This window comes from Python bivittatus, unplaced genomic scaffold, assembly GCF_059951505.1.
Source record: "Python bivittatus isolate LINGU-HERP-01145 unplaced genomic scaffold, Pbiv_v1 ctg000330_np1212, whole genome shotgun sequence".
Lineage (NCBI taxonomy): Eukaryota > Metazoa > Chordata > Lepidosauria > Squamata > Pythonidae > Python > Python bivittatus.
Genome location: NW_028277058.1, coordinates 54269404 through 54293575, shown reverse-complemented (window position 1 = coordinate 54293575; position 24172 = coordinate 54269404). Strand labels below are relative to the sequence as shown.

Below are 24172 nucleotides of genomic sequence, written 5' to 3'. Positions count from 1 at the left end.
TTTGGGCATCCCGTGTGATTTAAATGTAGTAACTGTGATCTCTTACTCTTAAGTTTCGGCTTAGTACCTTGTGTGAACCCAGATGTAAAGTTGGAAGGGGATGTTTTATACAGTACATTGAGTCTAACCTATTGCTTCTCTCAAATTCTGGCACCTCCTCCTGTGATTCGGTTGTAATGTGCTGTTGCAACAGGGCAAAAAATGAAGGACTGAAAGTTACAGTTAGTCAATCCCTTTGCTTTATCCATTATATAAGCAACCGCTTTGTGAGCTAAGATGTTATTGCTGGTGCCAATGGACTTTAAACTGGACCTTTACTCTGGAAAGCAGATTAATGTATCCCTGAATTAAACAGCTAACTGGGGGATTCTGGGAGTTGAAGTCTACACCTATAAGTCGGCAAGGTTGAGAAATGCTGGTCTGTACTGTGATTGGACCCATTCAGCAAAGAGGAGGCCCAAACCGCTAAGTACATAATTCCACAGTCGAAATGGTTAGTAGTAATTACACATTGCAGAGTTTCAGGGATTTAGACAGAAATCTTTCCCAGCTCTGTCTGAGACTAACTTTAGGAACCTGTGGGTATAAAAGCTGAGCTGACACAGCAGAGTTCATGGAAATGCTTTTTTAAAAACAAAAACAGAACCAGGCTGTTTTGGAAAGATAATGACACAGTGAAAAAACAGATTTTAGGAATATTCTATTCTGTATTGTACAGAGATGATAGTTTCCTGCCCTCCATCCACCCCCCTGTTGAATTCTATACATATCCATTCAGGACCAGGTTAGATTAACTTTAATGGGATTCTTATAGAGAAAGGGTGTAGAACTTGGGAGAACATTTGTCCAAGATGTAGTACACAGAGATGTTTTATTTATTTATTTAAATTTATACAGCTGCCCATCTCACCAAGGCAACTCTGGGCAGTGAACATGGTTAAAAACATCAATATAACAATTAAAAAGAGAAAGAGAGAGAGAGAGAGAGAGGAACATAACAAAAGCAAAAACATGAGAACAAAAGGGCAAACAAGGGTAACTCGTTGACAATAAATGAATAATACTTCACAGGCTTGACTAACCTACTGATCCCATGCCTGGGAGAATCTGAACATCTGTTAAAATATACACAAGACTGGTTTTATGCCAAAAGTCCCACATGAAAAGTTAGATTGACCCCTTTACCCCTGACTCTCCCCCATCTTTTTTTTTTTTTTAACCAAACAGTTTAAACTCTAAGCTTCTTGGGGCAGAGACCTATCCTCTTCTGTTCTACAGAGCCCCTTGGGCAAACTGGTGTGTGTGTGTGTGTGTGTGTGTGTTTGATGTCAAAGTATAATGGCATGTGGGAAAGACCTTGGGAGACTGGGTGAAGAGATGCTGCCAAGGGAATGGTCAGATAAGAGAGGGCATAGCCTGCAGCTGGATAGTGGATGGGGCAAGAGGCTCAGAAGGGACCCTCCCTGGTTTCTTGGGCTGTAAAGGAGATGAGGGGAGAATTGTACTTTCAGACTTGCAAGACTGATGCCAGCCTCGTAAGGCAAACCAGAGAGGAAACACGATCAGATGAGCTAATTCGACTTTATTGTAAGGCTACATGGGCAGAATCTTGAATGAATGGATGAAGGAGTATAAAAGTGAGGGGCCGCTACAGAAGATGTTGAGGTAGCCCTATAGAGAGAATGAATGAGGATCAAACTGCAAAACAAACCAACATAGGAAGGAAAAGCAAGTGGGCTGAGAGAAAAGGGAAGACAGAGAAAGCAAGAAAGCAATGGCTGGACGGAGCTGATGAGATCCTCAGAAAGAGAGCTGAGAAGTTTAAAGAACAGAAGACGATGAATGAAGTGGTGGATGGATGTGGTTGAAGTAAGGAGGTAGGAAAGTATGGAGTGGGATAGCAACTGGTATTGATGTAAACTAGATTTAATTTGATTTTCTTTTATCACCTGCTTAATTTCTTCTGCTCACCCCTTCTTACCTCTTTCCAGTACTTTGCATAACTTTGCTTATCCAAAAAGGCAGTTGTGTGATAAGCATATACACATGTAACAGTGGAAGAAAGCTGGTGAACAAAAACTGTTTTAAAAAAAGCTGTGAAAATAAATAGAGCAAGGCATGACTGATAGGCAGTTTAATTCATGAGAACTAAAAAATATATGTAGGATTACATAAAGCACAGGAAGGTGAGTGCCTGTGTCATGTCAGCTAGATTAGTTCATTTTCATAAAATATTATTTCTTTTGTGCAACTTCAGAGCATGTTTAGAGTCAAACCATTAATGTAGTGTAAAAGCATTCACAATAAATAATAAAATAAATAATAAACGGCCAATATCGAAAAAAAGAGGTAAGGTTTTCCTGGCGTAGGCGGCATAATTTGGTCAAAAAGCACTACAGATGTGTGCAAATCATAAAGCAATGAGTAGGGAATGGGTGTGCATATTGCCACATCTTGTCTGAGATTAGATTTTCCTGCCACTGCTGATATTGTATTGACAGATTCCCGGTGTGTTGGAAGATCTATTTAAAGGACAGAAGTGTGCCTGAGTCTGAATACCAAGGGTGACATCAAATACTGACATCATTTCTGAAAACTCTGCCATATTTTAAGAGGGATGATGAATAAATCACCGCTGTTAGTGATTCCAATAATATATAAAACTATGATGTCTTTTCTAGAGTCATCGTATGCTAAATTATCTTTCTTATGTCTCATTTTCCTAACTTGCTGTCTTTTCCCCCTAGAGATCTTTTTCTGCCAGTCTTTATCCAAAAACTTCTCTCCTTCAGGCAGACTCTTCGTATAACTGACAATGCTCAACACTTTCTCTGTTTTGAAATCAGTGATGTTCCATTAATTGTAATTCAGGGTTGTTCTGTTAATGGAATGTTTATAAATATTTATAAATTTATATTTACTTATCAATATAGAGCTATACATAACTTATAGATATTTACATTTATCTATATACTTCTCTGTATAATCTGTCTACCTACCTATTCATACACACATACATACACAAAGAACAAGAATATGCAGTTCTTTTTTAAATAGTCCCTCTGAAGCTTAGATTAAATGTTCCCCAACTGTCCTCCAGATGTTTTGAGACAATTCTGAGGATTCTCTTTTGGGTGAAATTGGAGTTTTAATCTCAGCACATTTGGCAAAGACATAGGGTTGGGAAGGCTATCTTATCTGCCAAGATATTACAATTACAGGTAATTCTCTAGCACACATTGGGCAGTGTTCACAGAAGAACTTACAGGATACAAATTAACTAACCACATTTTAGGCTAAGCTAGGTTTTCTGACTATTCTGCAAAGCCAGAAATTAGAAGTTAGGATTCCAAGAGTTCCCTCCAATTAACCTATAATCTTTGGGATATGCAAATGCTTGAATCACGTTGCAGCAATGAATTCTGGACATTGAGCATCAGTTTAGTCTAGCTAGGGTAGGTGTGTACTCTATGGTTTTCAGAGAATTAGAGTGCCATAGCAAATTTCATACAATTTGACCTCATGTGCCTTTTTTTTTTTTTTACACTTATGTACTTGAATGGCAGTCTGAAGGTGGAATAGAAGATCCCATATATATGGAACACCCTTCCCTTGTAGGGTTGTGCAAATTTCGCTGATGGGCATGCCTTTCTTCAGTATCCGCTATAGATAGATAAACATCATACTCTGATTGCCCCAGTATGGTTAAGACTGGCACAGCATGCTGATCAGACAAATTTGCAAATGCTATTGATAAATTACACAGGTAGTCCTCGCTTAATGACTACAATTGGGACTGGCAACTCCATTGCTAAGCCACACAATTGTTAAGTGAGACATCACATGACCACAAAGGGCTTACAGTCTCACTTCTGCTGCAGTCATTAAGCAAGACATCACATGACTATGACTTGTGGTTTTACTGTCAGCTTCTTCATTGACTCTGCTTGTCAGAAGGTGGTTATGAAGTGTGCAAATGGTGATAATGTAACCACGGGATGCTGAGACAATCAAAATGTCTGCCAGTTGTGAAGTTCCTGAATCTCAACCATGTGACCATGGAGATGCTGCAACAGTCATAAGTGTGAGGACTTCAACTTCAAACTGTTGCTAAACAGGGAAGTTCATTAAGCGAGGACTACCTGTAATCTCACAACAACAGGCAAAGCTGATCTCTTTTGTGGTACAGTTTATAAAATTATCCAGAAACTGATTAAGAATAAGAATGAGGAAACTCTGCAGATTTTGAAACAATATTACATAGGCTTGGACATTTCATAAGTTAGTGCCAGATTGACCCTGGATCCTGGGTTAAATTTTAGACATGTCGTTTATTAGCTCTTATTATGAATTTTTATATGGTATCTTAGTACTTTACATTAGCATTACAACTTTATTCACAAAACTTAAACATTTAATGTTTTACAGGAATATGCTAGTAATACTAAGTCTTAGATAGTTGATATGGCTGCAATTCTTGTGTCTTTATAATTTTATCTTAGGCTGGTCTGTGACCAAAATAAAGAGGTGGCTGTTGTTGAGTATCTAAGCAGGACTAAAATAAAATTAAAAAGTACAAACACCCTTTCCTCTTTGGTTAGAACAACAATTATAAGCTCTACCCATTTGGACAAAATTTACACAAAAAGTTCATTTTCAAAATTCTTAAGAATGTTGGTGTGCCAGATTGCATCAATAACTCTTTGTTAGAGAAGAATTAAAGGCCCACTAATTTTGCAGATAGTTCTCATAGTCTGCAAGCAGAACAAATGAGATTAAGGCTAAATTGCATTAAATTACTCTGGCCTTTTAAAGGCTAACCATTTGAGGTTAAATCTGATACCTTTGTGACCCCCTTTGCAACAGGTAGAGCCAGGCCTGTTCTTACAGTTATGTAAGGGAGCAGAAATGCCATTTGGAAAAGCCAGAAGAAAGGAGCAATTGCATACTCTATATACACTCTGGCTTGCTGTCAGAAAAGGAAACTGGGCCATTTAGGGAAAAAGGACATCACTGCCAACGCATACACATGCAAATACTAGAAATGTTCCTAAGCCATGGTTTGCCTACTGAATAAACCACCCTTGGCCAAGTTCACACAATGCATTGAGCCCAAACCAAACTACATGGCAGCCAACATGTTTGAACTGGGCCTAAGATCTGTTCTGTGATGGAACAAACTTTCTATGGAGGTAGTTGATGCTCTTTCAATGGAGATATTTAATAAAAAGGATGCTGTTTCTCAGGGATGCTCAAGCTTCAGAATCCTTGTACTGTAAATCCCACACTGAGCAGTTGAACTATATGATCTTTAAGGTATCCTGCATGATGTATTTATTTATTACTTTTATGACCAGTCTTTCCTTAAAGAGCTCATGGCCAGAGCCTACATGGAATTGTTCCTCATTTAAGGTTCACAGCGATTGTGCCTGGCCTAAAGTTATTCAATGAAATCCATAGTTGAGTGGGGACCTGAACTTATATCATCCTGGTTCCAGCCCAACACCTTACCCAATCTCAATCTCAATCAATTTTATTTCGGTCATAGACCAGCAGATACACCATACCCACTACTCCCTGCCGGTGAATTTGATGTGATTAATTCCCTATTGCTTATTGAACAGATTTTCCTCATTTCCTTCTAGATATTTTTGGTAGCATTATATTTTGCCTATCTGGCCAAGACCATGACTGGAGCTTACATAAACAGCATGCTGACCCAGATCGAAAGGCGATTCAACATTCCTGCCTCGCTGGTTGGAGTTATCAATGGAAGCTTTGAAATGGGTATGCAAATAGATAAACATATTCAGTGGTTGGCAATAAATAAATACGTTTATTTAAGTTTTATATTTATTTCAGTTTAGTTGTGTCGAACTTCAGCATGAGAAGCATATTCAGATGGTTAGAAAGGAAGAATGAAAATCTAGGCATGGAGAAATCTTTCAGTACTTAGCCTAGTTTATTTCTACAGGTGACCTGTTGGTGATTGTCTTTGTGAGCTACTTGGGAGCAAAACTTCACAGGCCGCGCCTGATTGCTCTTGGATGTGCAGCCATGGGTTTGGGGTGTTTTTTGATAGCACTGCCTCATTTCTTGATGGGGAGGTAAGTTCCAATATTCATCTTGCCTGCTTCCTGTATGCTTGCTTATTTATTTATATTAATTTATTTATATATCAAATTTGTCACTGCCCATCTCATTGAAACAACTCTGGGCGGTTTACAAAATGGTTGAAATCAGTTAAAATTACATCCTACAAAAATCTTAAATAATTAGAAAACCAATAGATCCAAGGATAGATATAAAATTGGCAGTCACTCAGGGAGCCTCATCAAGGCATATTGGGCTATCGACATTAGAATCCCCTCTCCATAAATCACTCAGAATTTGTGACTATGCGTACACATCCAGATGGCTTTCAGAGCAGGGCAGGAGAATTAAGAAAAGAGATAAGACAGCCATTAGCCAAGAATGTTTTAGTATTGAGTTGTATGTCTTTAATATCAGGATTGAGACCGAGGACTTAGTAACTAGGCAAGGCTGTGTAAAATCAGTGTAAGCCACTTTTGTTCTGATTATGGCTGCAAAGAGGAGGATCAATAGGCCAGAAGAAGGTGCTTCTCAAGATAGTTGTAACCCTATGATACAAGACTGGGGGTGTATACAAAGAAATGCACATATGCCCCCATGGGATGACAGCCTAATCTGCAAATTGGGTCTGTGCCTGTATGATAAGAGTGTGTGATAAGTCATGATAAGAGTGTGTTCAGTATAGCTGATTGTCTGACTGAGAGGAGAGTGCTAGCCTCTGCTTTTTCAGTGCTCTCTCTGAATATTTGGTCCTGATGGTTTTGACTAAAATTTGGCTAGGATTAATGGAGCAAACTTTTTGCTGGGGGAATGGGTACACAGCCTTCCTCTTTGCTTGTTCTTCAGATGAGAAAATACAGGTTGCATTCACACAACAGGCTTAATCCCATACAATGCCTGGATTAACAAAACAATTTGTTGCAATTGGGTACAACACACTGACGCAGGTCAGTTAAAGACGTGGCAGCTGCAGTTACACAAGTGTTAGCTAGGTCAGATGAAACTTTAGGTTTTTGGTGTGTTTTAGCATGTTATGTAAATCTAGTTTGTTGGTTGAGTTTATGGCTCAATGTATTGAACAAAGTCAGAAAATGGATTAATTTAGAAACCAAGTTAAACATGTTGAAGGAACCCAGTTAGTAGTTGAGTTGACATAACATAGTGTGCTGTTGTACTGAAGTGTATTGAAATTTAATGTGATAGTTTATCCAATGCCAGAGAGATGACTCACTATCTTTCTGAATAATAGGTTACAAGGATAACATCTTCTTAGTTTCTCCTAATGTTGAGCTAACATGGACCCTCATCACAGGCATCCAGACCAAAGATCAATGATGGGAAAATGACATAATGTGCATTGTGTTGTCACATCAAATTTAGCCTTTCACACTTGCACCCTGATGTCAGATGCATGTATGTAAGCTGTGTGGTTTGCGTCATGACATTGAAACGCATGGTTTCTCATCTACCCCTCTTTGCCCTACACCCTAGATATCGACGACCCTCATTCTTCTTCATTCTACTTCTGGATTGCTAATTCTGTAAATAGACCTTCAGAGGAATAAATAATTCAGTAAATATTTAACATAAAGTAGAGCCAAACAGTTAAATACATGGAGTCCTTAGGGTTCTCTGAGCTTGGTTGTTTTCTTGCAGACGTTTCATTACCTGGCTAGGTAATATCTTCAGTGCTAGAAGGGAGTGAGGTTTGCTCTCTGTTTATATGCGGTAGCCTTCCCTGTCAGTGTCAAAATCAATAATTTCTTTTTCATAGAGATACACCTACATCCCACCAAGAGCATCCTGTGCAAGTTATGATGATATAACTCATCCTGATGTCATTGTGTGCAAAAGGTGCAAATTACATATGTATTGTTGAAGGTTTTCACAGCTGGATTATGATGGCTGATGTGGGTCTTCCGGGCTGTGTGGCCGTGTTCTGGAAGTTTTGGTTCCTAACGTTTCGCCAGCATCTGTGACCGGCATCTTCAGAGGACAGGAGCACAGACAGGAGCAGTCACTGCTCCTATCTGTGCTCCTGTCCTCTGAAGATGCCGGTCACAGATGCTGGCGAAACGTTAGGAACCAAAACTTCCAGAACACGGCCACACAGCCTGGAAGACCCACATGAGCCATCGTCCAAATGACATACTTTGAGTTCTCCATACTTGTTCTCTGTGGCCACCTATGCCCCATTAAAAAATGTTGGTCTCTTGCAGGACCACTGTTATATCAATCTTCATGGATTGTGAGTATGTTCCACTGAATTCTATTGAATAGATGAATGAATAGATGACAGATGTCTCTACTAAAGCTTGCACGTGTACACCCCTACCCAAACAGAAGGAATGAGCACACCTTACTGCTATTTTATACATTTTATTTTGACTCCACAGGTACCAATATGAAAACACTGTTTCCTCTTCTGAAAATTCTTCTTCGAGTATGGCTGTTTGCCTTGCAAATCAAAGTGAAATGTTCAAGTCTGCCAAACTACCTTCAAAAGGTAAGGCTCCCCTTTCGATACATGATGCATTACATTTAACTTCTTCTACATTACATCCCTCAGTGGTGGAAGGAGGTCACAGCAACTAACACCTGTACAATATTTTGACCAATAATTAACATTAGGCTAGTCATATTTGACAGAGGTTTATCATTAGGCTTCCTGGATCGTTTGTGACATCACAGCAAGTAAGCCAATAGCAGCCAGAATATTGATAACCTATTACCTTGTACAAAGAACAGTAAACAGCTGGGCTGATCTTCACTTATCCATGGTCAGGCACACATAATTTTCCTTGCTGATACACACGTTTTTCATTACCAATCAATGAAAAACATCAAAAGTTTTACTTCTGTGAACATCCTCTTCATACCGTTTTTGGTTTATTGTTTCTGCTTATTCTTGTCTTTTTTAGAATGTGAAAAACAAGATGGATCTTTAATGTGGGTATCTGTGATGGTAGGAAACATCATACGAGGAGTAGGCGAAACTCCCATCACACCTTTGGGCATTTCCTATGTAGAAGATTTTGCAAGGACAGAAAATTCTCCATTCTACATAGGTAAACGTGCAAATGCCCAAACATAGTATTTTGTTTAAACTTTTTTTTAAAGGCTTTTATAAATGAGAAGGAAGAAACTTGTATTTCTGAGTCACAACTCCCAGCAGCCTCAGCCAATGAAGGATCCTGGGAATTGTACTTCAGCTATATCTAAAGCAGGGTTCCTCAACCTCAGCAACTTTAAGATGGGTGGACTTCAACTCCCAGAATTCCCCAGCCAGCATGGGTGGCTGGGGAATTCTGGGAGTTGAAGTCCACCCATCTTAAAGTTGCTGAGGTTGAGGAACCCTGATCTAAAGTAAGAAGGAAATCTTATTTATTTATACAGGTAGTCCTTGAGTTATGATGGCAGTTGTGACCGGAATTTCCATCACTAAGCAATGCAGTCGTAAAGTGCAATGTCAGGTGATTGCATCACTTAGCGACAGCAATCCTGGCAATCCCCATTGCCACCATTAAGCAAGGATCGTGGGTCATTAAGCAGGGCCTCCTATGATCGCGACTTGTGACTTCCTGTCGCTTCCAACAAGCAAAGTCAGTGGGGAAGCTGGCAGGAAGTTGCAAGTCCTGGTCACCACAAGCCTTTCCTTAGGCGGCTCACAAACAGGCTGGTGGGTGGGTGAGTGCTACAGAGTGCGGGTGGGAGGGGGGTGGGTGCTGCAGTGCAGCATGAGTGCAGGCAGGCACGTGGGTGAGTGCCGTGGCTTGGCGCAAGTCTGGTCAGGCCGGCAGCTGCCCACCTGCCTGGGGCCTGCGCTCGCCCTGCTGCCCAGGGACTCCTTGGGAGAAAAAGTGGCAGGAGGGGGAGCGACTTACTGGAGCGACTTGTGACCTCCTGCCAGCTTCCCCATTGATTTTGCTCATGGGAAGCCAGCAAGGAAGGTCGCAAATGGTGATCACGTGACCCCAGGATGCTGCAACCGTTGTAGGTACAAGCTGGTTGCCAAGCGCCTGGATCACGATCACGTGACCATGGGGATGCTGCGATGGCCACAACTTTGAGGACTCGTCGTAAGTTCATTTTTTCAGTGCTGCCGTAACTTTAAATGGTCACTGAACAAATGAATGTAACTCGAGGACTATCCGTAATCACATTTATGTATTTCCAGAAACCAATATGCTATATGTAAATCCAGCCAGCCACTACTCCAGTTGAATATGTGCAATTTTTACTTGTAAGCTGCCTAGAGTCACTTATACAATGAGATGGGTGGCATATAAATTTGATTAATAAAATAAAATAAATAAAATAAATATCTACTCATGCTTCACGCAGCACCCAATTACCTGAGGTGTCCGTAGAATCCAGATAGTTTGTCAGAACGCTGAAATGTGTGTTCTGGCATTGCCATGCAAGTTCTGCTCCTTAGGCACATGTATGCAATGTTAGGGCTTGCATTATTAGCCTGTTTGACTCCCTCTGTGGAGGCTGCTGTCTGGAGGCACGGGTTGGCCCCTGCCGCCAATCAGTATTAGATGGGGAGGTATTCTGTGCTTGGTAGTGAAATCTATAATGGGAAGGCCTCCTCTTTCAGCCCTTTTTTCATCTACAGTTCTTTTTTTACCGAGTTAGCTCAGTTCCCATAGTTTGGGGTGTTCTGGGGGAGAAGTTAAAAAAGTTAAAATGACAGTTGTGACTCTGCAATTGAAGCCCCCCCCCCCACTTTTTTTTACATGATATCGATGACCCTGGGTAGACTTGGCTTAACCATGTGCAAAAATTGGTCTGTGAGGCTGAATTTGACTCCCCTTGGGTTTAGTTGACTGGTCAATCCCTGTTTTGTGTTCCCGTAACATAATGACCCCCTTAACATACATGGTGGGACCTGTCTTCAATGTTCTTTTGCCATTTTAACTCCAGCTCTCCAAGAACTGGAGCAAAAATGTTGTATATGATGACTGCGTACAGGTTCTGAGCCCAGTCTGGAATTAGCTTACTCTGATAAGGCAAACCCTCTAAGAGGCTGAAGATAGCAGGACAAACCAGTGTTGGAACAGACATAACTTGAAATAACGAATTAACCCCTTTAATATGTTTTAATCTTTTCCACTCCTTTAGGCTGTCTACAGATAGCAACTGTACTAGGTCCTTTATTTGGTTTAATGATTGGCTCCTACTGTGCCCAACTGTACGTGGATATTGGATTCATAAACCTGGGTAAGACAATTACAGTCAAGAAAATCTGTAACCATTAATCCCCAGAAAAATGAATTCCATGCATGTCATTCTGAATTTTTAAACTTTGGAGCATTGCCGGCTAGTATCAGTTGTTACAGTGACTGTTCTCTCTTTGCCTGGTCATGAATGGAAATGTAGTGACCTGATTATTACGGTAAACATGGGTCATCATGGTTCCATCCCTAACCTTGCACACTGACATCACGACACTGAAAATCAGTGGCAAAATGGCTGAATTTTGGCAGTGCACTTCCCTCTTTTTATTTAAAATTCTGCTCTCATTCCTACTCCTGAAGTTGCCTACGTTCAAATTACTACTATTTCAGTCATCATTTTGTATGTGGGGGAACTTAAGGGTGGGTAGAAGCAGGAGGTTTATGGGAAGCAAACTGGTCTGATTCCTTTCTTAAAACTGTTAAAAAACAGGGCAGGGGTTTTGTTCCCCTTGTGGGGATGTTACCGCATCTCCATCTGACCTTCTGCAGCCCACCAAAAGGTTTGGGAGATGAATTGCAGCTCCAGAATCCTCAAAAGTTGCATATTCCTATGTCAAAGCATGATCTGGAGGCGTAGTTACCTAAACAGGATTTGGATCTTATTGGTGCTTGGGTGAGAAATAATTTGGGTTCCCTGTGTATTCCTCCTTCAGATTCATAAAGGAAAAGGTGTGTGTTGGCAACCTAAGGCCTTCCAGACGTTTTGAATCCCAAACCTAATTCTTCCCATGTTGGCTGGAAATAATAAGTTGAGGTTCCCCTAAACATCTGGAAGGCAGCAGGTTATTTTTCCTCTTTATGGGAAAGCTACATATATACATAGTGTCTGTGTCTGTCTGTCCGTCTGTCCATCTGTCCGTCTGTTTGTCTGAATCTATCTATCTATCTATCTATCTATCTATCTATCTATCTATCTATCTATCTATCTATCTATCTTTGTCACTGATAGTATAGATAGTATAGATAGTAAGAAGAAAGCTGTGTTAGTCTATGGGGCCAAAAAATGAGGAGTCTGGTAGCGTCTTTTCTGACTAACAAATTTTATTAAAAGGCATAAACTTTCGTGAGCTGCAACCTATTTCATCAGATGCCGTGTTAAGATTAATCAAATTAAGGTTGGGAAACAAACTACCAGACTTCAACTCCCAGAATTCCCCAACCAGTGTAGCCTTTGCTGAGAATTCTGGGAGATGAAGTTCACACAACTGGATGTTGCCCAAGTTGGTGGTAGGTTTTCAATATTCAGGATACTTTTATATCTATCTGAAAAAAAATGATGACATCCTATTCCACATGATTGCTTTTCAAGACAGTCTCTTGTATTGAATAAGGAAATGATTGCGATTAGACTATGTGTTTTTTAGGAAGAGTCATACTGCTTCTAATGTTGTCAACAACACAAAGAGAGAGAGAGGGAGAATATCCATGTCCTAGATAAGGCCTACTCATACTTCTCCTTTTTAAAATCCCTTTATTCTTTCTTTAAATCATGTCTTTGTGTAGAAGCAACAGTCCTTCTCCATGGGGACCCGCTTCACCCACAATGCATCTGAGAAAGGATGCCATGGATGGGCCCATTTCACAGATGCATTATCAAAAGAAAGATGGTTGCGAGAACTCCTTTTTGCTGTCCCTTCATGGAGCAGCAAAACTCCTCCACCAGGGGCCATCTTGCCCCACAATGGACCTGAGAAATTGTGGAGCCTTTCCTCTGATGCATTCTCAGAGGAACAGTGATCACAAAAATGGCTTAAAAGCCAGAAAGAAAGGGGTATAAATATTTAAAAAGTGGGAATTCTGGGCTGAAGACAAAAATTAATAAAGGATGAAGACATTCTTGACTACAGGTAGTCCCCGGGTTAAAAATGTCTGGGTTACAGATGACCCATAGAGTGAAGAACGGAGCCTATTGTAGCAAAATTTGAGTTAAATACACAATGATTTCAGTTAAATGCACAGTACTATTTATACAGTATTATACAATAATAGTGTTCCAGCTTACATACAAATTAAACTTAAGGACAGACCTTGGGAAAGGAACTTGTTCTTAAACTGGGGACCACCTGGACACTCTCCCTTTTGCCTCCCTTCCCGCTCTCTATGAATACATCTCACCCAACCCCAAAGACTAATGAATGACTCCTAATCTCCATTTCTCACCAGAGGAGGTGTTGATAAGCCTCACGGATGCTCGCTGGGTCGGGGCTTGGTGGCTGGGAGTCTTAGTATGTGCCGTTGTGAATCTCCTGGTGGCCGTCCCTTTCTGCTTTTTGCCCAAGACCCTGATAAAAGAAGGGGAGGAGAACAACGTTGATGCAACAGCCAAGAGAAACAAATCACTCTTGCAAGCAGAAAACACTGGCCAGGCCAAAATGAAATTGCGTGAAATTGCCAAGGGTGAGCAAAATTAAAAAAAAAAAAAATTAACAATCTTATTCTTAAAGCTCCAGGCCATAACAAATATGTGAGAGGGGACCAGTTTTTTTTGGTTTTTGTTTTAACTGAAGGTGATGGGCTTTCTTTGACTGAAATTCTTTAAATGGGAGTTAAGTAATTATCTGCCAGGAATACTACAGCTGGAAAGATGTTAGTCATGGTTAGTTATCTTAAGGCAGTGTTTCTCAACCTTAGCAACTTTAAGATATGTGGACTTCAACTCTCAGAATTCCCCAGCCAGCCATGCTGGCTGGAGAATTCTGGGAGTTGAAGTCCACATATCTTAAAGTTGCTAAGGTTGAGAAACACTGCCTTAAAGGCTAGATGGCTACTGCAGGTTGAGACATCTGTCAGAACCCACCCCCAGCCTAGGAAACAACTTCCCCAACTAGAAGAACTGGCAGGTAAGGGAGGAAAAGTGTTGTTGTTGTTTTAGTTTTCCACATAAGATGCCGGGTAGAGAACCAGCTCTACTCTTATGCTTCACGCCACAACCCTCCCTTCCTTCTCACAGCTGTTTTTAACATGGGTTGCCTGTTTCCACTGCTGGTCAACCCATTTTCAAAAGCAGCCTGAACAACTGTGGTCAGGCACAGGGAGGGGGTTGTTCCATGGAGCAACAAGGTAGAGAATTGTCTCTCTTTGATTTCACCTTGCAGCCCCCATATTTCTCCCCCTCCCCACTTGATGCAGTCCTGATGCAATCTTCAAGATGGAGATCAGCTTGGAGATCCAGTATGTACAGAGAGAGTGCAAGATTTGAAAGAACAGGTCTCTTCCAGTAACCAAAGCAGAATGGTCCTGGAGAACAGTGTCCAATGACTTGGGGAGAAGGTGTATGTCCACGCCAGTCTAAAGTAGCCAATAGGTTTGATCCCAACCCCTTAGGGGTTACTTGACAGTGCCTCCAACACAATGGGGAAGTATTCTGGATTGTAGGCTTTGTAAATCTGCTGCAGCTGGGTTGCTTAATAAAACAATACTTTAACCCCAGAAATACTAATTTTAAGATGCTTCAGATGTAGGTGACAGAGAAGTTGAAGGGAATATTAATGCAATACAGCAGAAAAAAGAGATTGCTGGAGCATATCCATGCCATGGTTGGGTACAAATGGGAAAGGCCCGTAGTCCTGCACAAGTCTTTTCATACAGAGAAGCTACTTTCCATTTGGGGGGGGCAGAGAATTGACCTGTCCTGTTTTAATGTGTACTCAAGCTTGAAATCAGTGGAAAATTGATCTGTACATGCACAAGGAAGGGAAAGTGTATGTCTCCCAAGCAAAACTTCCATTGGAACTAAAGACTGCAAAGATGCTGAGATACTTTTCTGTGGTTTGGTTTCCAGATTTTGTCCCCTACCTGAAAAGTCTCTTTCACAATCGGGTTTACATGCTTTTCCTTTGGGTCACTGTGATGCAATTCAGTGCTTGGATTGGAATGATTACTTTTATGCCAAAGTACCTGGAGCAGCAGTATGGAATATCTGCCTCTGATGCCATTTTCTTCATAGGTAAACTTAATATATGTGTGTGAGAATGGATGTGACTGAGTGTGAGTCTAAAGATTGGCAACATCAAAAATGGAGAGATGATCTGGAGGGATCAAAAACCTGATTTTCTCTCTCTCTTATTGTAGGTGTGTACAATTTACCAATTATATGTGCTGGATATTTTTTTGGAGGCCTGATGATGAAAAAGTTCAAGATAAGCACGTATCAAGCTGCCCACATAGGTTTTTGGAGTTCCTTGATTGAGTATCTCATCTATTTTTCTGCCTTTTCCATGTTCTGCAAGAACTCTTCTGTTGCTGGTTTAACTGTCTCTTATGAAGGGTACGTACCTGATCCAACCCTTATTCTGGGTTGCTTCATAGGACCAAATAGTGTCCAGATTTGGGGTTATCCATCAATAACAATTCTTTGAATCTTCATCAAGTTGATTTGATGCAGTGAAGCTTGCACTGAGCAAAGCCGCCAAGATTGCCATTTCCAAGAGGTCTTGAGATTCCTTTTCTTCCATGGCATGCACACTCTGCTCACCTTTCTGAATGTTTTTCAGGATAGATGAACTCTCCTACACAGAATCATACTTGTATGCTGACTGTAACCGCCACTGCAATTGCTCCACCAAAGTTTGGGACCCTGTTTGCGGGGAGAACGGAATTACGTATGTTTCATCATGTCTTGCTGGATGTGGCATATCAAACAGAACTGGTAAAAATACGGTAAGGCCTACAGTAGATTTCAGGCAGCTTCAATCAACAAAAATGGCTGTGGCTTAGCCGTAGCACCCTTACTTTGGATGTGCAAGGTGCTAGATACAGTTCCTGGTGACGCTAGTTAAAGCTGGGGTGCACAACCTTCAGAATATTTTTAAAATTCCTCTGGTGCAAACTTCTGATGAACAGCATCAACAAAAGACTCTCAGAGACAGTAGAAGTATTGTGTGAGAGAGAAAGATGGAGGAAAGTAGTAAGAACCAGCTCAGTAGAAGAACACTTGTGTTGAAGGAGAAGCACTGGTTATTGGTAGACTTCCAAACCCAATTCAAGATGCTGGTAGTAACCTATACACTTATATATGGATTGGGACATCTGCTCCCTTGTTACCTTTGGGACATCTGCTCCTGCCCTACATGGTCTAGTCAGGAGGGGATGCTACTGGTGCCCACCCCTGGAAAACTAGTAGGTGGGACTCTTAGAAGATGGCCTTCTCAGTAGCAGCTCCCTCACCCTTTTAACCTTTGGAAGAATGGTGAAAATAGTCCTCTTTCGTAGGATTTTGGAGAGAAGGACCTTTAGTAGATGACTGAGATAGGTAAATGGATATTTATAAATAATGACGTTCAAATATTTCAGCATTGTAAGCCACATAGAGTCAGGTGAGTAAGTTGCATGCAAATTATTGCGATAAATGCATGAATGAAGATGGAAAAGGGGTTAGTAAGAGATAGAAAGAAGGGTGTCCCTTTCTAGTGGGATAGACAATTTGGTACACCCAGTTGTCATAGACTTCATTTCCCCTCAGCAATAGCCAGTATAGCTGATCACAAGGAACTGTGGGAATTGTAGTTCTAAGCATATGGAGGATACCAGCTTGCCTACTCCTGATTTATTGTTTTTGCAGTTGACCAATTAGGTGTCGGATGACCTCTTGGTTTCTGTAGATGATGGAAATGGTGAGGTGGGACCTGATACAAAAATTCCTAGTGGCAAAGCCTCTTCCCCCAAGTTATACTGGCAAGAATATAACTGTGAGCTGAATTTGCTTAAGCCAGTGTTGCCCAAACTTGGCCACTTTAAGATGAGTGGACTTCAACTCCCAGAATTCCCCAGCCAGCCATGCTGGCTGGGGAATTCTGGGAGTTGAAGTCCACTCATCTTAAAGTGGCCAAGTTTGGACAACACTGGCTTAAGATGCTTAACCAGATAAGCCAAAGATCCAGCAGCTGTATTTAACATAACATGTTAATCTTAGTTAACTTTGACCTTTGTTCTTTGTGGCTTAACATCTGGTTACTTTAGTTTAGTTAGTTAAGTTTAGTTAGTTTAGTTTAGTTAGTTTATGATTTAATGTATTGCGCAGACTAAGAAAATGGAATAAGATTAAGCATATTAAGCAAATAGACAAACTGAGATAGAAGGATTTCACTTGGTAGAAAGGCAGAAATGTAGGCGTCGCTGGGAAAATGATGAAACGATGCATTGCCGGACTTATTTAGAAAAAAGCATACATACACAAAGCGGATGATGTTGTACTTATCCCAAGGACTCTTTAGAGTTGATTGTGGAATATATACAGGAGTATGATTCAGTGTCGGGATATTAAATGAATGAGGATAAAACTTAAAGGCTGACATGGACCATGAAAAAAGAAAAGCCCTATTTGTACCAAATAATAAGGTTTAACATCAGTGCTAAAAAGGTTACATACATAAGAATGTACTTGACATAAAACAATAAACCAAAAATAAAGTAGATTTTTTTTTAAGATGGGCAAAATTAAAAATGTCTTGGTTAGAAAGGTTCATAGCCATTAAAATTAGCATTCTACATTCTAGTAAATATGACACAGAATTCAGTTCAACTTGGAAACCAGATAGCTAGATCAGGGAAAGAAAGATAGTAATTATTAAAAACACTTCAGCTAGATTTTGAACCAGCAACCTTCTGTTTACAAGGCAAGTGATATAACAACCATGCCATTACAGTACCACTGGTAAATGTTGATCCAAAAGTCACAGTAGACCAACCAGGGCATAAGAAAGGAAATTTTATTTTAAGATTGGTTGCTATGCCTTCACACATGTGCATTTTGATGCTTTAATATATATAAATTCACACACACACACACACAGAATAAGATCTACCCATAGGAAGGAAAATGATTGGCCATTGCTTTTCTGAAACACAAAAGTGGGAGAGCACAAGAGCAAGGGAATTCCCCAATGGGAAGGCATGGTAGCTTGCAGTCTGAACTGAAAGTTGTGGTCGCAGTGTTTCAGTCCAAACAGGATTTGCTTAAGATACCTTAAGATCAAGCTGGTATGAGCACAGGATAGGAACAGTTTAAAAGTGCAGAGCAGATTTGCTCCAAGTCAGATATTTCATTTCAATACACTAGTATCTAATGTCAACTTGCTACAAAATGTGAGACTTTACATTCATAATTTCAAATTTTGAATGTAACGTTTCACATTTTTTAGCAAGTTAATATTGGATAAAAGTGAAATCTAATCTTGACATCTAAATCTGTTCTAGTGGTGGGATAGTGTGCCAAGTCACACTTGGCATGCGACAATGGCTTCCCTGCAATTCCTTTATCCTCTTGCCTGCTTAATTTGTAGGTGTTTTTCTTCTTTGCTCAGATTAAAAGAAGGAAACTCCTAGAATCTGCCAGCTACAAAATGCAGGCTGAGTTTGCTAGGACAACATTGCAGAGCATTAACATTCTTGAGACTCCAATAGAAGAGAATATCTGTAGCTCAGGGTTGAACTGCGGAGTCTTTGGCGCTCTCTGAGCTTGGTTGTTTGCTTGTAGACATTTCATGACCCAACTGGGTAACATCATCAGTGCTAGTGAGTGTGGGGTTTGCTCCCTGTTTATCTACAGTAGGTTGCCCTGCCAGTGTTGGTGGGGTATTGGTATTCTTGAGATTATAAAACCACCACCAATCTCCACTGGAGATTAAGAGCAAGCTACTCCCAATACAGCTTTAAATAATTTCTATTGATGTTTTGGCAGGTTCTTACAAACTGCTCCTGCATTTCAGCACCAGGATTTCTATTGGGAAATGGCTCAGCAGTGCCAGGACAGTGCAGCAGAGGGGAGAAATGTGACACAATGCTGCATTATTTTTTAATTTTATCCTTAATTTGCTGTTTAATTTATTCTTTTGGAGCCATGCCAGGTTACATGGTTCTAATAAGGTAAGAGAAGGGAAAGTGGGGACCCTGTTTAAAAATCTAGTCTCAGTTGCTCTGTACTTTGGTTAGAAAAGAGAATCTGTCTTTTTAGCACATGAGTCAAAGGTATAGTTTAGGGCAGATCTTGGCAGATCAGTGAAACACTCTGCCGGTTTAGGAGAAAAATGATTTATGGAAACAATAGAGATTTTGCATGCTCCTGGTTTGACAGTGAGCTTTTCTTCACAGCAGCAGAAAAATGGGAACCATCAGAAAAGTATGCTGGAGTAAGGAAGTGTTGTTCATGCTTCCAATCTCTATTTTGGCTTATCAGCAAGATATGGAGCTAAACTGTGCAGGCAACTGTTTCTTCAATAGACACATGGTTCTGATTCATTTCTCTAAACTGCTGTTGTTATCCAGGTCCCTAAAGCCTGAGGAGAAGTCATTTGGGGTTGGCCTCCACTCCCTGACAGAAAGACTTTTTGGTAAGAGAGGGTAGTTACTTTAAGCTGCGCTCCACAGAGGGAACAGGTAAGAGGAATCCATATGTCTTGGGACTAACTTGGGAAGCCGTCCCTCAGAAGACGTCTTTTGAGATCACACTTCAACAGGGTCTATGGAGCATGAGACTGGTGGAATGAGGAGGGAAAGGAATAGGAAAGGCTGGTGAGATCGGACCCACAAGGCCAAATCATGTCTTCCTGTTTAGCTAAATTTAAGGTATCCGTTAGAAAAAGTAAGATGGACAAAGCTTCTGTTCTTCCTGAAATGTGAGAATTGAATTATGTTACTGGAAGGGACTAGGTAGCATTTTGGATTCAAAGGAAAGAAGGTCCTTTGGAGCACATGAAAGCATTTAGATAGTATTTTGGGCAAACCTTCACATACCTTCCTGGGATTATGCTACGTGATCCCGGAAAAAGATGCATCTGTTTTGGGGAGTTGCAGACAGGTGCTATATGAATAATGTACATGCTCTGAAACATTTTTCCCCTTTGAATCCAAAGTACTACATAGTCCTGTATCCAACAGCATCCATTATATGCTACTGTCACTCCAGATCCATGTTCCCATGCTACTGCCTTTTCAACAAGTAAAGGCTTGCTTCATTCTGAAATGATAGTAGATTGTGATTCCAATGTACACGGCCTTTAGAGGAACAGATTGCAAATGGGCGTTGCTTTCATTAGTATGTATTAGAAAGCATCCTCTTTGATAATTTTTTGTAGATTGGATGGTAGATAGCACTCAGCACAGACTACTTTTAGTACCCCATCTACTTTTGTGTCCCTTGAACAAAATGAATGAGCAAGGATTTGCTTTAAGTTCTCATTGTTCTCAGAAGACTTAAAACAGTATGATATACAATGCACCTCTTTTGTTCCAAGCTCAGACTCAGGGCATGGAGGGCTTTATTCTGAGTTCAGAACACTTGAAATATCTGCTCTGGAATGTCTCGATTTGGAGTATTTTGCACATCGGTTTTGGACAGAAAGGAATAAGCCAGTTCCCCCAGAGATCTGAACTGATTAATTGCAGAGCTGCATGCTGCCATAACACAACAGATTGATCACTGTATTGTCGAAGGCTTTCACGGCCGGCATACGATGGCTGGCGTGGGTCTTCCGGGCTGTGTGGCTGTGGTCTTGAAGTTTTGTTTCCTAACGTTTCGCCAGCACCTGTGACCGGCATCTTCAGAGTGCAGGAGCACAGACAGGAGCTCACTCCTTGGTTTGTTTGTTTGTTTGTGTGTGTGTGTGTTGCAAATTTTATTTTATTTTATTATTTTATTGTTTGTACCTTCGAGTCAGATTTTGACTCCTGGTTACTTCCCGGATTAGTCCCTGCAGTTTTCTTGGCAAGGTTTTTGGAAGTGGTTTGCCCTGGCCTTCTTCTCCCCAGGGCTGAGAGACAGGGACTGGCCCAAAGTCACCCAGCTGGTTTCGTGCCTAAGGCGGAACTAGAACTCACAGTCTCCCAGTTTTTAACTTGATGCCTTAACCACTACACCAGACTGGCTCTTGATACAAGTAGCAACCATTAAAAGGAGGAAAGTGTACAAGAAAGTAGGCCGGTAGTTTTATATTTCAAATAACAAAAGAGTTTGGTTAATGAAAATGACTTTTCTTGTCTTTATGTCTTACCCCATGTAGCTGGAATCCCATCACCTATTTATTTTGGAGCTATGATTGACACCACCTGTTTGAAATGGGGAACAAAGACATGTGGTGGGAAAGGGGCATGTCGGATGTATGATTCTGACACATACAGGTATGGCTACTGGATTCTCGCCACTCTTGTTTCACATAATCCAACTGTGCTTTTGCGTCTCACCTGTCCCTCCCATTTTTGAATCTGCTCCAGTTTGATTGAGTCCTTCTGTCAAGCCCCTCCGCAGAGGTTCACAATCTAGAAAGGAAGCTTCTCACAGATCCAGAGCAGGCGTGTTATATACTGTGATGAGCAAGGGATGACATTACAGAATCTTGGAAAGAGCCAAAGTGTACTCTGGCTCTCGTTTGTTAGTGAGGATATTGAGGCAAGGGCACTCTCCTCACTTTGATCTTCTTTCTGACAGAGTCTTAGTTTAATGGGATGTTAATTGCTCATTTAATGTAACAAAAATGTCCATTTGTTGTTCTTCTCCCATATTTTGGAAACATCCATTTCCGTTCCCAGATTCAAAGAACTCCATCCAGTTCTTAGAGTGTGGTATCCAGAACAAGGCAGTTACTCAAGGTCTAACCTATGTGCAGAATATAGAAGAATGATTGCTTCCTGTGATATGGAAACTAAATTTCAGTCTTGCCAGCCTAATGTTGCATTTGCCTTTTTTGTAGTCACATCACACGGAAGAGTCTAATTTAGTTTACAGTCAACTCCTATTCCAAGATCTTTTTCCAAATACTATTAGCGAGCAAAATATTCCTATTGTATTTTATTTCCTTTTCCACTCTGAATGAGTCCCTACTAAATTTCATTCTGCAATTTTTAGCCCCATCTCTCTAACCAATGAAGATAGTCTTGAATGTTATTTCTGTCTTCTTGGGTAGCTATCCCATATAGTTTTATATGATCTGAATACTGGGTTAGTATAATATCCCTACCTTTTTATCCAAGTCATTAATAAATATCTTGAGTAGTTCAGGGCCTAGGATTGAACTTAACGGTACCTTATTCCACTTGATGAGGAATCATGAATGAGTGGTACTACCTATTAAAAAACAAGAACATCATAAAGGTGTCACTAAAACTGAAGTTCCTTAAATGCAGTGGAATCTCTGGTTGCAAGGCAGAGCTACTGGACATGGTGATTTAATTAATGCAGTTCAAATTGTGTTCCTAGGCTGTTGTACCTGGGCTTGCCATCAGTTCTCCGTGGAGTGTCCTACATCCCTTGTGTGTTTATACTCCTCATTTTAAGGAAACAAGCCAAGAACCAGGCAAGGGAGAACCTAGAGTTGGAAGCCAAAGAAGAGGAAAGAGAAGAAATTGAGCAGAAGGATATAGCTGCTTTTCAGAAATGTGTAGAGCCACAGCAAGAGACGGTAGAAACAACAGCTTATGAAAATGTGGACTTCAGAAAAGACGGATGACAAAAATCTGTATCCCAAAGAAATGAGCTGTAGGCTGTCATAATGTATTTGTCTCTCCTATAACAGAATTTGAAGAAAACACAAGTTTTATACACCGGACAATAGTGGGCAACTAAAATTGATACATTTCTACTGTTAAGGTTGTAAGAAATACATAACGTCTAATACAATGTTCTGACCTGTTGGTGTTCTGTGTGTATGTGTGCATTTTACTTATTATTATTTCTCTTGTTATTTCAAAATTTCTTCAAAAGAATGAAAGGAAATATGACAAGCCCTGATTGATTTTTCTGTTTTAACATAGGACATTAATGCTGTGACTTAATTGTATAATCAGTCTCAAAATCCCATATATTGGATTACCAAGTTACCTCCCAGACAGGTGCTGATCAGACCCAAAGTTCCATAACTTCAAGAAACTTCCTGCATTTTGCTTTTAGAGATCAGCTATCATAGAATAACTGCTTGGATTTGGAAAGGTCCTTGTAACCTAAAAGGTATACAAAGTCCAGATTTCTAAAATGTGTCTACTATTGCTGAATTCCTCCAAACCATTAGTCATTCCACTATTGTACATAGTCACACACTCCTCTAAGTATATATTCCTGTGCTGGAATTTAATCTAAGATAAGAACACTTCTTCATTGACATCTCACTCTACCAGTTTAGCTTTCAAACTCAAAGGAGGAATCCTTTGAAACTAATTTCAACCAGTTTCCTGGTTTTAAAACTAGGCGCTTAAGACCTAAGGCATTTGTTTTTCTTCTGATACCTGCAGAACTTAGATTCCTGGAGCTACCTAACTAGTCTGGTGCATCTACTAGGGTTTAGTTCAAGACGTAAGCTGGCTACATCTGTTGTTGCTTTATGGTACAATTGATAGCACTGTGGAAAAAGTCTCCTTGATGTAGTTAGGGACAGAGAACAAGTTCATGCTCGTTGTTTTTAAATGATAATTTAACTTATTTTTACAACCTGCGTGGGCAAAACCTACCATTCTGGGAATACAACATTCTAAGCAATGGCAGAACGTTCCATTCTTTCCCTGAACCACAAGATCTGATAGTAGAATGGCAATTTTCTGGAAGTTAATCCTCTGAACTTACATGAACCAAAACTCAGTTATTGTTAGAAACTCTGACATCTCTTAATTTTTATGCAAGTCTCCCATCAAAAACTTTTCCTCATTGTCGCAGGTCTTGCTGAAAGGTGGTTCAGCAGAAACAAGGGTTCCGAACTTCATTATCCCATAATAGTAATGCAATCCACTTCCTCATCAGCAAGAATTAAAAACCACTTCAGCATTTCTCTCTCATTGCTTGTTTTGTGCCAAGGTACCCTGGGAAACAGTGAAAGATACACTATGTTAAGTCTCACAGTGCGGAGAAACAAGTCTTT

At 40.4% G+C, this 24172-nt stretch overlaps 1 protein-coding gene across 1 annotated transcript in view; it reads left to right on the top strand.

Annotated features, from left to right (window-relative positions):
• The window catches only part of LOC103061869 (solute carrier organic anion transporter family member 1A2), a 36198-nt gene extending 13254 nt beyond the window's left edge, over positions 1-22944 (top strand). The window contains exons 5-17 of the mRNA XM_007420941.4: positions 5646-5787; positions 5975-6107; positions 8490-8599; positions 9015-9161; positions 11221-11319; positions 13500-13733; positions 15118-15282; positions 15408-15603; positions 15830-15995; positions 19015-19199; positions 19599-19663; positions 21332-21449; positions 22525-22944. Of these exons, the coding sequence (XP_007421003.2) occupies positions 5646-5787; positions 5975-6107; positions 8490-8599; positions 9015-9161; positions 11221-11319; positions 13500-13733; positions 15118-15282; positions 15408-15603; positions 15830-15995; positions 19015-19199; positions 19599-19663; positions 21332-21449; positions 22525-22774 (2010 nt within the window). The 3' untranslated portion in view covers positions 22775-22944. The remainder of the gene's footprint in view (positions 1-5645; positions 5788-5974; positions 6108-8489; positions 8600-9014; positions 9162-11220; positions 11320-13499; positions 13734-15117; positions 15283-15407; positions 15604-15829; positions 15996-19014; positions 19200-19598; positions 19664-21331; positions 21450-22524) is intronic.
• The last annotated feature ends 1228 nt before the right edge of the window (positions 22945-24172 follow it).